The 16,658-nt window shown below is 52.4% G+C and overlaps 1 protein-coding gene across 1 annotated transcript in view; it reads right to left on the reverse strand.

Moving 5' to 3' along the window:
- Positions 1-986: 986 nt before the first annotated feature.
- The window catches only part of ptpn20 (protein tyrosine phosphatase non-receptor type 20), a 33,250-nt gene continuing 17,578 nt past the window's right edge, over positions 987-16,658 (reverse strand). Inside the window, exons 29-47 of the mRNA XM_030379698.1 lie at positions 16,005-16,609; positions 15,011-15,707; positions 14,584-14,754; positions 13,947-14,121; positions 12,676-12,886; positions 12,469-12,506; positions 11,992-12,078; positions 10,774-10,832; positions 10,186-10,347; positions 9,555-9,792; positions 8,615-8,718; positions 8,348-8,430; positions 7,529-7,665; positions 7,215-7,363; positions 6,582-6,672; positions 4,589-4,923; positions 3,727-3,942; positions 3,378-3,440; positions 987-3,280 (exon numbers count right to left, since the gene is read on the reverse strand). Of these exons, the coding sequence (XP_030235558.1) occupies positions 3,170-3,280; positions 3,378-3,440; positions 3,727-3,942; positions 4,589-4,923; positions 6,582-6,672; positions 7,215-7,363; positions 7,529-7,665; positions 8,348-8,430; positions 8,615-8,718; positions 9,555-9,792; positions 10,186-10,347; positions 10,774-10,832; positions 11,992-12,078; positions 12,469-12,506; positions 12,676-12,886; positions 13,947-14,121; positions 14,584-14,754; positions 15,011-15,707; positions 16,005-16,609 (3,732 nt within the window). The 3' untranslated portion in view covers positions 987-3,169. The remainder of the gene's footprint in view (positions 3,281-3,377; positions 3,441-3,726; positions 3,943-4,588; positions 4,924-6,581; positions 6,673-7,214; positions 7,364-7,528; positions 7,666-8,347; positions 8,431-8,614; positions 8,719-9,554; positions 9,793-10,185; positions 10,348-10,773; positions 10,833-11,991; positions 12,079-12,468; positions 12,507-12,675; positions 12,887-13,946; positions 14,122-14,583; positions 14,755-15,010; positions 15,708-16,004; positions 16,610-16,658) is intronic.

A 16,658-nucleotide genomic window follows, 5' to 3' on the forward strand; every position in this document is an offset into this window, starting at 1 on the left:
CCAGGTTTCCGTCGTATTGTACAGTTGTGTGTGTGTGGGTACAGTTGTGTGTGTATGTGCATCAGAACATGTCGTTGTGCGACCCTGTATGTACGTGCGTGTGTGTGTGTGTTTGTGTGTGTCTGCAGGGAGCCCGGCAGTGTGTTTCCTGGGGTTTCCATGCACTCACAGCCCAGTGTGAGTGCAGCTTATTCACCCCGCAGTAAAACCCGAGACGCGGTTTAGCCCTCGGTAGAACGCCACGGGGAGGAGGCCTCAGGGTGGGAGATTTAGGACCGCCTGTTCTACTGTTCACCACGTAACAAGGGCACCCCCACCAACCCCACCACACACACCCACCCCACCACACACACCAACCCCACCACACACACCAACCCCACCACACACACCCATCCACCCCGTCGCTGTTTGTGGCGCAGCGGAAGAATTTCATAGACTTGGACTTGGACCAGTCCAACCATATCAATGATGGGTCCGCCCCAACTGGTCTCCAGTACGAGACCAGTCCAACCATATCAGTGATGGGTCCGAACTGGTCTCCAGTACGAGACCAGTCCAACCATATCAGTGATGGGTCTGCCGGAACTGGTCTCCAGTACGAGACCAGTCCAACCATATCAGTGATGGGTCCGCCCCAACTGGTCTCCAGTACGAGACCAGTCCAACCATATCAATGATGGGTCCGCCCCAACTGGTCTCCAGTACAAGACCAGTCCAACCATATCAGTGATGGGTCCGAACTGGTCTCCAGTACGAGACCAGTCCAACCATATCAGTGATGGGTCCGAACTGGTCTCCAGTACGAGACCAGTCCAACCATATCAGTGATGGGTCTGCCGGAACTGGTCTCCAGTACGAGACCAGTCCAACCATATCAGTGATGGGTCCTTAGTGATGATGAAGGTTCTGCGTTGGACGCTGCCGTCTCTTCAGAGTACGCGTGAACATCATGACAGACAACACACTTGGTTTTTTTTTGTCTCAGAACAACTTTTAATTAAAGAGAAAGGGATATAATATTGTTCTCAGCAAAGAGATACATACGTAGTGGTTATGGTACAGAATGATATTGTATCAGCATAAAGACAAAGTTGTGCAAATTAGCATCAGTACATTTCACAATGCTATTGTTTTGCTGTTCAATATTGTTTTCTTTTTCCTTTGTTTCTCTTTACGGATGAATGCAACTGTGCTTTAGTGTGTCTTGCATTCATGTTGATGGTGGGGTTTGGGGGGGGGGGGGGGGGGGGGGAACAACTTGTGCAGCACTTTAGAGATTAAAGCACATCCTTGGCTGAGATCTCACGAAGGAGAACGCACACAACCTGACAGGCCAGCAGTTGATTGCCGGCTGAAGAAATAAAGATGGCTTTTCTCTGCACGGGAAAAAACCCTCACACAACTTACCGTATGAAGTTTAAAAAAGAAAAAGTGACATAAACAGTACAGAGGCTGAAGGTTGTGAGACCAAACGCATGGCGAACAAGAGTGGAGTGCTGTGTATGTTTATACATACCATCATAACTCTTTCTACCGTGATTCAGACAAGAAGAAGGAACCATTACTTGTGTTGGGAGATGTGCTTGGTAAGGTGAGTGACATTCAGAGAACTCCCATCGCCGAGGAGCTCTCGCTGTTTACATTCCACAGCTCGTTACGGTTCTGATGACGTCGCCCGTCGTCAGGAACGGCCCCGAGGGCCGCCAGGAGGGCCCCCCAGGAGGGCCCCCCAGGAGGGCTATGTGGGTTTTTGTACTTTTAAGAAAACTGCATGCAAAAGATAGAAGCAGCAATTACATTCAAAGGCTGAAAGTAAAAGTCAGCGGCTGTAGGTCCCTTATCGGTGCATTGTCAGTAAATATTATGCAGCTCTCATTCCTTCTGCGTGAGCCCCATTCGTCCAAAGCAGCAATGAGACGTCTGTGAACCGTTTCTTCTTCATTTAAATAGGGATTAAAGTTCACACGGGGTATCGAGACGATACAAGATGCTATTTTGAATTATTTACTATTATTAATTATAATACTATGAATAATACTTTTATTACGTAAAAGTAATCATTATAATATATAAAGTATTATAATCAATAAAAGCATTTTTTTTAAACATAGTTAGAGTTGCATTAGAACTCCTACTTCTGAAAATAACAGAGGGGTCCACCTATATAATATATTATTCGTCCTCTGTTCTGACGTCTGATGAATAGATTATACTACTATTTTCAGCAATGATCCTATCCTACACTGTACAAAATAGGACAAACAACTCGCTAAAGGGGATGCACGGTACAAGACCTCCATCCCTGTTGACTGAAAAATAAAACTTAAAACCTCTAACAATGGGAAAGCAGTAGAGCACAGAACGAGCGGCATCCCCCTCCCAGCACTGAGGCGTGCTCCGAGATCAACCTCTCACTCCTTAGCCGAGTTCTACATCACATGGTGACCTATGACCTCTCGGGGGTCAACATGGAACCAGAGCAGTGAGTCATCCCAAGGCACTTAAATCTTTTCCTCTTCGGATGGAGATCTATAGCAAAACAAACAAGGCCTTCCACCCTGCGCCCGGACATCTAACTCTGAAATGCACTTACAAATAAACGTTGGTATGAAGTACTTACCCCTTGTGCTAATTTGTGTTAACTTATGTACGTACTATTGTGCTGCGTGGAACATGTGCTTGTAACTAACTAGTGTGCCTAACACAACTGTTTTGCTTCAAGGAACACAGCTGTGGATGTTGTTAAAAAACAAACGCGTATCCCAACATGAACAGTGACGATGAAAGATCAAAAAGATTCTTGTGCTACGAACATAAAAAAAAAAACGCTTCACACTGAAGGCAAATGGTCGACGGTGAGAAGCTTGCCCTATCCGAACGTGTCAATATGGTGGTAGGAGGGTGGACTGGAATGGGGCAACGCCAAACAACAAGAAAGAAATGAAATGAAAGCCGTCCATTCATCTTCCTCTTCCTGCCTCCGTCCCTCCTGATAATATTCCTATAAAAACAGGCCTTAGCGCAAAGATATCAAAACAGAACAGCGATCAACAAAGTTAACTTAACCCTCGCAGGCAAATGGTTTCAGTGTATCTATCGACACCTGTTAGGAAAGAAATGTACATTGTCTCACAGAGTCTGTCCGTCACGGAGCCCAAAGGGGAGCGGTTCAGACCATTTGGATCTCTAGAGGAGCGTCTGGTTGCCATTGGTTACCATGAAGACGCAGGATTCCCTGCAAAACATCCAGCCAGACCTTGTAGCAGAAGAGGTACTGTTCCTGGGGACGACAGAGGGTACACGCGTCAGGGGGATGGATGTTGATTCGCTTTGTTAAGGTGTTGACCTCTGAACTTTGAACCTCGGTAGCCACTGACCTTAGTCTGTATCATCCCGTACCGCTGAAGCCTCATCTCCCTCACAATGTCCCCCACATTAATCTGTGAACACGGGGGGCAATTAGGACTGGAGATGAGAATACTGTGTGTACACACGTGTACAAATAAAGACAACAACATCACCTTCATCAGCACCAACATCATCATCACCACCCACATCATCATCATCATCTTTATCACCACCGTCACCACCATCATCTCCAGCACCATCTCAACCATCATCGCTATCATCACCATCACCACCACCATCTCCATCTCCACCTTACGACACACGTCACCCCCCCCCCCCCCCCCCCCCCCCCCCCCCCCCCCCCCGGGCTCCACTCACCGGCAGGTCGTTCTCGATGAGGCTGAGGATGACGTCGGTGCAGATGAGCACGCCCGTGCGTCCGATGCCGGCGCTGCAGTGCACGGTGAGCGGCCCGCTGTGGTGCACTGCCCGCAGGTACCGGATGAAGCGCACCAGCTGCTCCGAGCTGTGCGGCACGCCGTGGTCCGGCCAGTGGGTGAACTTCAGGTGGCGGACAACGTGTGTCGCCCCGGTCTGCCAGGAGAGGGCGAGAGGGCGGGGTCGGGCGTGAGCAGGGCGGGGAGGAGACTCACAGACCAGACTTCAGATTAAGAGACTCAAGTTAGTCAGCAGACTAGCTCAAAGGCTCCCTTTGTATGTCTCTAGACCAATGGCGTCGCTGGAGGGGGAGATCTGTCTGCGTGTACACGGTTAAAGGCGAACGCAAACCCATCCAGCACGAGGACACTTTTCCCTGAGTGAGCACAAGCCTAAACATCACGTCCGGACACCAAGGTTCTCGGTACCTAGAGGCCGTTCAGTCGATGGTTTCTGGGCCAGGCAGTGTGCCCGGCCCAGAAGGACTGCAGGGTCCCTCATAAGTATATGATAGGCCAGGGGCCACAGAGAAATAGGTTTCTTCGTTTTTATACTTTTGTGTAATTTCTAGAGCCATTTGTCCGTTCTGGGCTCCTGTAGAAACACCAACAACATGGCCGCCTCCATGGAGAGGGCTCCTCTCACTATGTAGACATAAAGGGGCTCATTCTAAAATAATGGAAATAATTCCATGGGACTATACACAGATTAAAAACATATTGATGAATAACTATATTCCATTTCTCCCCAATCCGATTGCTGGATTCCCCTCAATACCCCACAGTGCACCCTTACGACCCACCTGTGTCTCCTCCATGCGTATGACCTTGATGTGGAAGTAGTCGAGGCTCTGCTGGTTGACCAGATGCAGCTGGAAGCGGCCCTCCTCCAGCGCCTGGCTCGGCGTCTCGGGCCAGTACTTGTGGCACTTGATGCGTCCGCGCTCCACCTCCTGCGTCATCATGGCCACCACGTCGGACTTGTTCTCCCAGACCATCTGCCAGAAGGCGCGGGCGGTGGCGGGCAGCGGGCCCTGGCAGGAGATGTACTGGAACTCCTCCGGGCCCACCGCCATGCGGATGTAGCTGGCGTTGATGTAGTCCCGCGCCTCGCCCAGAGCCACGCGGGTCTTGTCGTCTGAAGCGGGAGGAAACGGAGAGGGAATGAGCAGGTGTGTTGGGAGGGTTGACTCAGGGTCAAGGCCTGTCGATCAGTGTTAACAGTTTGGGTTTTATATTTCTGCTATTCATTCTGTGGATGTCGACATTTTGTTTTTAGATTTTTTGATATTCTTGTTTTAGAGTTGTTGTTGTAGTAACAGTACTTTCTGTTGTGACTCTGACGTTTCCTGTCCAGGAAAAATAAACAACATCTTATCTTATCGTATGCATTGCATCAACGTAATGACTTAATGACCTGTAATGACTCAATAACTTACTGGAAGCTCCATTTTTAACTCATTGTTTTGATGCTATTTTTACACACGTGTAGAAGTTTGAAACACACTCCAACTGTCACCGCAAAGGGTAGAAAACGCTCCAAAGAGCACAGGAAGGCCAAACCAACTAAAGGAAAGCAGTAAAGGAGAAGAGAGCAGGAGGAAAGAGGCTGGGAGAGACTGAGCAAACGTAGGAATGTTTTTTCAAGGTTGGCCTTCCTTCCTCCTGCTCTGAAGGACAACCAAGAAGGAAAAAAAACAAGCCACTCGCAATATAAACCATTTAGGAGGAAAGACTGCCATCCGTGACCACCAAACAGACATAATCATGCTTTATGACCTCCGGAGAGACACACCCTTTTTACGATTGGATAGATCGTTGTTGTGGTTCTTTGTTGTCCCTATCTGTCTAAAAACCTCATGCTTCTCCCTCCATTACCGGCACTCAGACCAAGTAATACTTAATAATAGAACAATTATAAAGGTAAAAATAACATTGCTTGGATGGGAATTTGTTCTGTACATGGTTTTGATCGTTTACTTCTGGACACCAGTATTCCCACGGAGGTTAACATTCCATCCTAAATTTCTTTCTTTGTATTATTCTTATTTTTGTATCATTCTTATTTTTTTTATTTGATTCAATAGAGATTGTTCTGTGTCTCCTACCCGTACATTGCCCTGGGTTCTCATGAAAGGGTTGGGGTTACTACTATTATGACGAATCAGTGTTCTCAGCATTAAACTCTGTCTTATGTTCTTTCATGTCTTGCCGATGACAGTGAGTATGCCCGGTGTTATCTTAACTCCGGCCTACACGGTTGCCCTGCGTGTCTACCCCTCTGACACCATCAGGCCCTTAACACAAAACCGCCCTGCAATCTATCGTCTAGGGCTCTGCCTTCAATGGATTGATAACCTCGGGGTAATTACATACATATCATTGTGCAATCATACAAAGTATAGGGTAATTATACTGTGCAGATGATTAACATTATGGCAGATGGTTATTCAAAGTGAGGATATTACTGAGGAGCTCTCGGCAAATGTCCTTCGCCCGCTAAAAGGCAGAGCTGGCTTGAACCGGCTGCTCGGGAAAGAGTTCGCAAACAGGCTGTCAGTAAATGCCAGGTCTGTGACTATCCACCTTTTAACGAGCTCCAGTTCAGCAATAAAAAACACAACATTCACATAAAAAAGAAAAAGAAAATGATGCACACCGGTTCGCCCCGATGAATAAAAACAACCAACGGTTAACATGATGTTGATCTGACTTTGCCAAAAGAAGGTACTAGCATCCCATCCCTGAACCGAACGCAGCGGCAGGTAGGATAATCCCGCTCAATGAGCGACTTACAGGGCAGAATGTCTCTGTATCGGTTCTTGTCTCGGTTCTCGGGGGCCTTGCCCACCAGACAGTTGTCGGAGGGCTTCAGATGCTCCAGAGCCTGGAACAGACAAGAAAGCTACTGTGTGAAATCCACACCGTTTAGCAAACCCCAGCCTCCTTAATCAGCCCAGAATGGGCCCACAGTCGGCGCGCGGTGTGGCCGGCGTTGTGTGAAATTACAGCTAAGACCGTAAACGTGTGGAAAGACGCTAGTGAACCAGGGAATGTGTTAAGTCTGGTTGGGGTGTGTGTCCGTGTGTGTGTGTGCGTGTGTGTGTGTGTGGCTGTTTATTTCAGTTTGTGCAAAACATTTACTGCTGCTGTTTACACAAAATGCAAACAGAAGCTTTTCTGTGCATCTGTGTGTGTGTGTGTGTGTGTGTGTGTGTGTGTGTGTGTGTGTGTGTGTTTGTTTATCAATGTGTGGGCCAGAGCCTAACACACACACACACACACACACACACACCCACGTTACAGTGGCATATCACACTTGCTCTCTCAGAGGCCTATCGCCAACACGGTGAGCTTTGACTGCGTGTAAAGAACCGTTCAGTACGTATCTGTCATCGCGCTGTGGGTAACTCCGAGCGGGGAACACACCATGAACTCCTTCACCAGCTCCTCCTGGTCCAGCTGGTTCTGCAGGATCTGGATCAGGGCTTTGACCCGGGAGCCGTAGTACCGGCTGTTCTTGGACGGGGTGATCAGCGCTAGACTGGCCAGCTCCCCCTCCGACACGATGGGTGGCCCTGAGGTCGAACAACGACAAGTGTAGGAAGAAAAAACACAAATAGAGGAAATCTACGGTCAGAAGACATGGACGGCTCCAACATGGCGACGGTGGGCTGGACTGGTGATTTACCGAGCCAGATCAGGGGTTCTTAAGCTCAGGATTGGTTGTAGCTAGGCCCTACCTGTAGGGACTGATGTCATTTCCTGTCGGTTGAGTTGCACGGCATCCTCGTCTTCTTCGTCACTGCTCCAGCCATCCGATTGGTTGATTCTGATGCACTTAGGGTGCTGCTCCAATAGCGTGGTCACAAATTGTTTCCTGGGGGAGGGGTGGGGGAGGGAGGGAGGGGGGAGGAGGGAGGGAAGGAGGAGGGAGGGAGGGAGGGAGGGAGGGAGGGAGGGAGGGAGGGAGGGAGGGAGGGGATGAGGGTCAGACCAGCCTGCTGTTGTTAGGGGAATCATGGCTCAGCTTCCTTTCCCAGCGACTTTTCCACCTAAAATAGACAAGGGGCTAATGCTTCTCTGTGCGCTTTATAGTTCAGGATAATGGTGGCGGATGAACTAATCACTTGCTAAGTGTGGAACTACTCCCGTTGCTGCAACACATAAGCAGCCAGAGGCAACACAGCTTTTTCTGCAGTGCTCTCTGCTGCCGCCATGTGGTCAGTTAGTGCCAACTGACGCAAAAGGTAAACACAAACGGAAGTTAAGTAGGCTACACTTGGTATTATAAGTACATATCGGTGGTGTAGTCTACTCACATACTGTTTCACCCCTTCTCTTCCACTTGCGTATTTTTCCACATTAAACTTTACAAATTGTTCCAAGACTCTTCCATCCACTCGCAAGAGGTTCAACCTCCGAAGACCAGTTTTAAGAAATGGAAACCCAGGGATGAGACAGTAGGTGATACCGCAGTGAGGGTTGGAGGGGTGAGGGTAGACGTACACAGCGTGACATCGATATCAGGGGGACTGGGGTGTGTGCCGGTCAGCCAGTACCTGTCGGAGGCTCCGTGCAGCATGTCAGAGACGCTGAGGGAGGGGCAGCAGGCCGGGTGGGACGGGGTGCTGTTACAGCTCTCCTACGGGACACACGGAGGCACTCAGGTGGTCAGAGAGCAACGGCTCCACATTGACATTTGAAGAAGTACAGGAATAATTTCACAGAAGTATGACACGCAATACATCAAAACACCGCATTCGTGTTTATGAATTCATGTTACGTCGTGCGCGTGTGTGTAATGTGTGCGTGCGTTTGTAGTTTACCTGGTCTATGGCGTTCTCATCTCTTACAACAGCAAGCCGATGTATAGGATATGGGTTAGCGGCGGCAAAAACACCCACCTCTACGGTCGGGTTGGGTGCTGCTTCTGGACCAACAGAGAACAGTATCAGTGTGTTAACCTAAACCACACAGGATGGGATTGTTACGCTGCCTTTAACAAATACACCAACCCTCATTGTTGAAATCTACAATGACCAAAACAGTTGATTAATAAAGATTATATTTAGACAAATTCATCTATTATCAGTAGAGGAGGACCACTGGAAGCAAATCCCCAGCTGGTTGGAACGAGCTGGTCCGGATTGACACAATAACATCATCTAATATTAATTCATAATGTTTCAATAGGCCCTGTCACACGTCCAGGCCGTGCCAGTCCTTTAATGGCACAGGGGTCATGTGTGAATGAGAGCCGTGCCGCCACTTCCCCTGCATACGATGCTCTTACATGACCAGCAGAGTCCCGGCATGGCCTTCACCCACACTCACAACGAGGGGCGCACTGACCCATGACGCTCTGCGGTCGGACTTTGTTTTGAGCTAATCACAAAGTCCTCAAGGGGGTGATGTGAGTTCATTCTGCCTCCGCTGTTAACTCATGCAGGAGGGAAATATAAACCGCTGTACAACGTAACGCTTTTTACCGCCGACGGACATGTGTTACGTCAGCGGATGCAACGTACATTCCCGATGGCCTGGTTCCCGGTCGAGTCTGTCCCCTTTACGTTCTGGTCACATGACCACACATCAAAGCAGACGAGGGTCAGACCCCTCCCCAGGGCCCCGATGTAGATACTGTACATACATCTACGCTGTACGCAACCAGTTCATATATACCCTGTTTATGAAGCCATGTCGGAAAGCATGTGGGGGTCCTCAGACTACAGCGGGCTGGGGGGGGGGTGTTGTCGCAGCCGTTACCGGGGCGATGCTCCACGGGCTTGCTGGGCGCGGCCTCCGGGGAGCCGCAGGGGTCCGGGGCGGGGTCGGTCCACACGGGGCCGAGGCTGAGGGTCCTGTCGGCCGCCGGGGGCGGGGCTCTGGGGTGCGCCGCCGACAGGAAGTCGCGGCAGATGGTGAGCTGGACCACGCCCTCCGCCCGCCGCAGGATGTCCACCACCTTCCCGTGGCTCAGCCCCGAGACGATGACGCCGTTCACCTGGAACGCACGCGCACGCACGCACGCACACGCACGCACGCACGCGCACGCACGAACACACGCGCACGCACGCACACGCACGCACGCACACGCACACGCAAGCACGCGCACACACACACACACACGCACGCACGCACGCCACACACGTACGTACACACACGCACGCACACCCGCACACGCACAGACACACACAAACACACACACGCAAACTATAACAACCAGGTCTTTCAGTAAAGAACAACCACAGGATCAGAAGAAGAAGAGAAGAAAGATGAGGAAGAGGAGGAGGAGGAGGAGAAGAGGTGGAGGAAGAGGAGGAGGAGGAGGAGGAGGAGGAGAAGGAGGAATAGGAGGAGGAGGAGGAATGAATGGGGGGGTGGGGTCTCTTGGTACCTCCAACAGGATGTCCCCCACCCGCAGTCGCCCGTCCTGCTCCGCCAGCCCCCCAGTGCAGATCTCCTTCACCCGCAGCACGCTGCCGTTGGCTCCACCAATCAGAGCGAAGCCCAGCCCGCTGTTCTCGGGCTTGGTGAAGTCCAGCTGCATGATGCAACTCTGGAGCCGACCAATCACACGGCGACGTGAGGTTAACCCGAACAACGACAGGGAGACGGTGGACGAATGGATGATCAGGCCTGGCTGACATTCATGATTCATGATGGTGGATAGGACATCTTTTTCCATCTATCTCTCTCTCTGTCTCTCTTGTGTGCAAGCACACACTAACACAGTCACACGCATACACACACACTAACCCACACACACATACACACACATACGCACACACACACGCACACACGCAGACCCCCAGCAGTGGGACAGGGCAATGCGTTGATTGACACACAGTAGACTCAGGTTACAGCGTATGACTATCACTGTTGTCCAATAATCTCCTAAAAGTCTCAATAAACTCCACATCCGGACACCGGTTTTAGTGTATGTCAGAAGTCTGTTTTGCACATGCTGTGTTTGTAGACTTACATCGCGGTCTGAGGGGAGAGAAAGGCGCGAGGTGAACTTCCCCGCGGTTTTACAATCGGCTGCAGAAAAATGAAAAAACACACAAACACACGGAAATAGAAGAGAGAGAATCGGTTAATCTGAACACTTCGATCCGGTGATCAAACACCCCGATAGAGACAGTTCAGTCGGAGCTCGCTCACAATACCTCGAGCTTCCTCGAGAACTGTTCAAATTTCCCAAACGTCCCACTGCTCAAGTGTCCCATGTCTAAATATGTAAGCGCCAAAATCCACCCAATACCCCCCCCCCCCCCCCCCGCCCCGCCCCTCCTGCTCCTCGTTCACACATAAATCCAACTCACATGGACCCCCCTTCTGTTGAGCCATGCTGGGGGAGAGGTGTTGATGGGTGGGCTTCTGCTATGACAGGCGGACAAGGCTACTCTCCGCAGGCTCTCCCCGCGCGCTGTTGCCCTCCTAGCGCCTCAGCTAGCCTCCGCGTCGCTAGGCAACCGGCCCGCTGGTCCCATGCATGGACCAACGCTCGTCTGTCTCTGCTTCAGAGAGTGTGTGTAGCTGTGTGTGTGTGTGTGTGTGTGTGTGTGTGTGTGTGTGTGTGTGTGTGTGTGTGTGTGTGTGTGAAGCTGGTATGTGTGTTTATACGGGGAAGATATGTGTGTGTGTTTATGGAAACAAGTGTGTGTGTATGTGTGTGTCTGTACGTGCGGCCATGTGTGTGTATAGGTCAGGTGTGTGTGTGTGCGTTTGTGTAACTGTGTGATAGCATGTACGTGTGTGTGTGTTTGTGTGCGTGTGTTTATGTGTGTGGGGCAGTTGCGTGTGTACGTATCTCTGGGAAAGCCTGTGTGTGTGTGTGTGTGTGTGTGTGTGTGTGTGTGTGTGTGTGTGTGTGTGTGTGTGTGTGTGTGTTGGCGTCTCTATGTTACCCATATGCTGCAGTTCAATACACCAGTGGAGGGCAACAGGCTCGCTAATTATTAATCCTACAATGAGAGGCTGGGTTCTGTCTGTCAGTACTCGGATCATACATGAGCACACACACGAGCACGCACACACACACACACTGACACGCACACTGACACGCACACAAGCTTACACTACACAAATAGCACTTTCTGTTCTCACACAGAAAGCAAGCAAGCAAAAATAAAAATAAAGGAACCTAGCAAGTGTAGCAGTCTGTGAAAAATGCAGGCAGAGGAAAAAAATGACTCACTTTCTACAGTGGAAGCTTCTTTCTCTGGAGAGTTTGGGTCCTCAAAACGAGCAAAGAACTTCCTGTCTTTCTTCCAATCAAAAAGGCCTGAGAAAGAGTAGACCAGTTCAAAAGGGCTCTTTCTGCAGGCTTCTTGAATGAAATGGATATTGAAATGTAATATATATCTTTCTGCAGGCTTATTGAATGAAATGGATAGTGAAATATGTAATATATATCTTTCTGCAGGCTTATTGAATGAAATGGATAGTGAATATGGAATATTTATATTTCTGCAGGTGTATTGAATGAATTGAAAATTGACAAAACGTAATGAAAGTTGCGAATGGATAATAAAAGTTCTACAAAACATTTGACAATAACAACATTGCCGTGTTGAATGAGAACCAAACTCTCTAAGCAGCAAATATAACACCAAGCGATTGAATAAATCATAAACCACTGAAGCAGCTATTCTACCAACATGCTGTTCCTCACCGTTCCACTTTGCCTTGGGAGTCACTGGATGGTCTTCTCTGAGGTTTTGAAGGGACAGAGACGACACAGTTATTAAAATCTATGTGTGTCCATCCATCCATTCTTTTATTCATCTCTCTTTCCCTCCACCATCCACCCATTCCTCCACCCATTCACCCAACCGTCCATTCATCCGTCCGTCCACTCAAAGCCTTCAGCGCCTCCCACCTGATGACCTTGAGCTTGACCTTGCGCGGTGCGATCTCGCAGGCCTTGACGGCGTCCTCCAGGCTCATCCCCAGGGTGCAGCGGCCGCAGATGTAGACGATCTTGTCGTTGGGCTGGACGCTGCCCTCCTCGCTGGCGGGCGAGCCGGGCACAACCTCCAGGCAGTAGATCCCCTGCCAGCGGCTGCCAATGCCCCCGGTCAGCTTGATGCCTGGGGACGACACCGGAACGGTGTGTATAAGGCTCCATGTATCATATACTGGGGACGACACCGGAACGGTGTGTATAAGGCACCATGTTTCATATACTGGGGACGACACCGGAACGGTGTGTATAAGGCACCATGTTTCATATACTGGGGACGACACCGGAACGGTGTGTATAAGGCACGATGTATCATATACTGGGGACGACACCGGAACGGTGTGTATAAGGCACCATGTTTCATATACTGGGGACGACACCGGAACGGTGTGTATAAGGCACCATGTATCATATACTGGGGACGACACCGGAACGGTGTGTATAAGGCACCATGTATCATATACTGGGGACGACACCGGAACGGTGTGTATAAGGCACCATGTATCATATACTGGAGACGACACCGGAACGGTGTGTATAATACATCATGTATCATATACTGGGGACGACACCGGAACGGTGTGTATAAGGCAGCATGTATCATATACTGGAGACGACACCGGAACGGTGTGTATAAGGCACCATGTATCATATACTGGGGACGACACCGGAACGGTATGTATAAGGCACCATGTATCATATACTGGGGACGACACCGGAACGGTATGTATAAGGCACCATGTATCATATACTGGGGACGACACCGGAACAGTGTGTCATCCCTGCCCACGTTCAAAAAGCACCTCAAAAGATTTCCTTTTCACCAAGTCCCTCCCCCTTTCCATCCCCCTTTTTGTGTCTCTTAGAGACCGTGGGTACTATGAAAGGCGCTACATAAATCCAAGTTATTATTATTATTATACATAAGGTATCATGTATCCGAGTTACTTCAGTCATTATCTAACAACTTATTGCAGTCTAAGGAGAATATGGTCGTCCCCAACATGATGCTAGCCGTTTATATCGACTCAATCAGTACAAATGTATTCTACATTCTTCTGCAGATTAATGTTGGATTCACGGCGCATGAATGTTTTAACTGCAACAAGGCAGAGACGGGCCCCTGATTGGACAGCGTTATGGGCCCTTGACGGTCAGGTGTCGGACCACGACAGACGGCCCCTCACCCAGCTGCCCCGAGGGGGTCTTGTGCAGGACGATGTCCGGCAGGCTGTCGCAGGACGGGGGGGCCACCAGGTTGCTCACGGCCCTCCCCAGGGTCATGCTCAGGTGGCGCGGAGACGACCGCAGGATGGTCATAGCGAGCTCGTCCGCCACGCGGGTCACATCGTGGCCGTTGACCTGCGGGACAGAGAGGCCCAAAGCGTGTTCCCATTAGGGACGCATGTATAGATGGGTGTGTGTGTCTGCCTGCCCGGTGATGGTTTCTGACTGTGTGAGTGTGTGTGTGTGTATGTTTGTGTATGTCTGCCTGTGTGATTGTATGCGAGTGTGTCGTTGTGTATGTATCTTTCTTTGCCAATGTGTGTGTGAGTGCATATGTGTCTGTGTGTGTCTGTTTTTGTGTATATGCGTCTGTGTGTGTATGCGTCTCTGTGTGTGTGTGTGTGTGTGTGTGTGTGTGTGTGTGTGTGTGTGTGTGTGTGAGTGTGTGTGTGGGTGTGTGTGTTTGTGTGTGTGTTTCTTTTTGTGTGCATATGTATGTCTGTTTGTGTGTATATGTGTGTGTGTGTGTGTGTGTGTGTGTGTGTGTGTGTGTGTGTGTGTGTGTGTGTGTGTATGTGTGTGTGTGTGTGTGTGTACCGTGACGAGCCGGTCCCCTGACCGGAGGCGCCCGTCGGCCCGGGCCGGGTTGTCCAGGATGTCCTGGACGTAGTAGCTGTTGTCCAGCTTGCTGCGGGCGATGGTGAACCCAAAGCTCCCGTTCCTGGACTTAGTCAGCTCCACCGACAGCTCAAACTCCTTGTTCAGCCCCTTCGAAAACAGAACGACAAACCACGGTTCAATGGATCACCCTGCGCGGAAACACGGAAACTACAACGATCCAGATGCAACGTCCCTATTATTACGTCAACGCTGGATCCAAAGCAGCCTCCGATCACAACATTAACAGAACCACGTCCCGTGCAGGAGACCCCTGCTCAATAAGCAGGAGGACCTGCAGGCTACGTGGCTGGAGGAGGCGTCCTTTGGGCCGGGCCTCAAACAGCAGAACCCCTCCGACCCTCACCTCTCGAGGGTCATCGTCCTCCTCATCGTTCTCTCCGTAGTCGGCGAAGGTGTAGTCGTTGTACTGCTTGATGCTCCACTCAGGGGACACCTCCTTGGGCATGAGGCTGACCAGCACGTCGGGGCTGAGCAGCACGGGGGACCGCGCCGTGGGCAGCACCTGGGTGGTGATGGGCGCGGGGGGGGGCAGCAGGGTCTTTGGGGGTGTTGGCGGCGGCGGTGGCTGGGCCGGGGGGTGGGCCGGGGCCCCCAGGGACCGGCAGCCGCCCCTCAGAGCGGGGTTGGGGTTGGGGTGGGGGTCCCTCTGGGGGTACTGGGGGGCCTTGGGCTGCGGGGCCGAGCGGCCCTGAGGGGAGGGGTGCGCCTGGGGGGCCGGTGGAGCGGCCGGCCCCCCCGGGGTGGTGCTGGGGGGGAGGTGGTGCGCCGGGTGGTGGAGGCTGTAGCGGCTGAACACGGTCGCCAGGTGGCTGGGGGGGGCGCTGGGGTTAGCGTTGGCCGCGGGCGTGTGGGGGATCAGAGGGGGGGGGCTGGGGGTCTGGGCGGCCAGCGGGGCGTGGCCGGGGGCGTGGCCGGGGACGTGGCCGCGGGCGGGGTCGACCGTGGAGCTGATGGTGAGGTACTCCTCGTCCGCCAGGATGGTCAGCCCGTTACCCATCATGCAGTAGGTCATGCCTCCGTCCGCATCCTCCCGGATTCCGCTGAGGATGAACGCATGAATTCAGCGATCATTCACTCATCAGACTCAACGTCTGTTCAACGAACGTGTTTGAGTAGAGAGGTACGAGTGTGCCAGTGTGCGTGTGTGTGTGTGTGTGTGTGTTTGTGTGTGTTCGTGTGTGTGTCTGTGTGTGTTCGTGTGTGTGTTTGTGTGTGTGTGTGTGTGTGTGTGTGTGTGTGTGTGCGCACGTGCATGTGTGTGCGTGTGTGTGCGTGTGTGTGCGTGCGCACGTGCGTGTGTGTGCACGTGTGTGTGTGCGTGCGTGTGCCTGTCTCACCTGGTGTACATGGGCTTGGGAGCCTTCCGGGGCCCGCCCCTCTCCAGGAGCTCCGCCCCCGGGCGGGGGGTCCGGCCCCGCCCCTCCGGCGCTCCGTCCCCCCCGTGCTCCTTCGCCCCCCCCCCCGCCGCCTCCGTCCTCGGCCGGCCGTCCCACAGCGGGCCGGGCGGGGGCAGGGGGCAGCGGCGGGCGGTGGGGGCGCTGGGCGAGGCGGGGGAGGCAGGGGAGGGGGGGGAGACGGGGGAGGGGGGCGTGGGCGGGGAGGCGGGCTGCGGGGCGGCGGCGGGGTGCGGCGGGGAGGGGGGGGGCGTGGCGGCGGGGGGCTCGGGGCAGGGGTCGCTGACCAGGCTCTGCAGGCTGTCCAGGCTGTCCTGGCTCTGCTGGGGGGCCGACTCCCCGGAGGGGGGCGGGTCGGGGGTCTTGGTGCCCGTCAGGTCGGCGGCCGACACCGACTCCTGGGGGCCCTGGGGGGGGCCCTGGGGGGGGCCCCCGGGCCGCGGGCCCAGCCCGTGCTCGAACTGGAAGCGCAGGAGCTGGCTGTAGTTGTCCTCCCCCAGACGCAGGTCCAGGGACTTGGAGCGGACCTCCCGGCCCGGCCGTGGGCTCTGGGGGGGGGGGAGACAAGGGGGGGGGGGGGGGGGAGGGGGAGAGAGG

Source organism: Gadus morhua, chromosome 15 (assembly GCF_902167405.1).
Source record: "Gadus morhua chromosome 15, gadMor3.0, whole genome shotgun sequence".
Lineage (NCBI taxonomy): Eukaryota > Metazoa > Chordata > Actinopteri > Gadiformes > Gadidae > Gadus > Gadus morhua.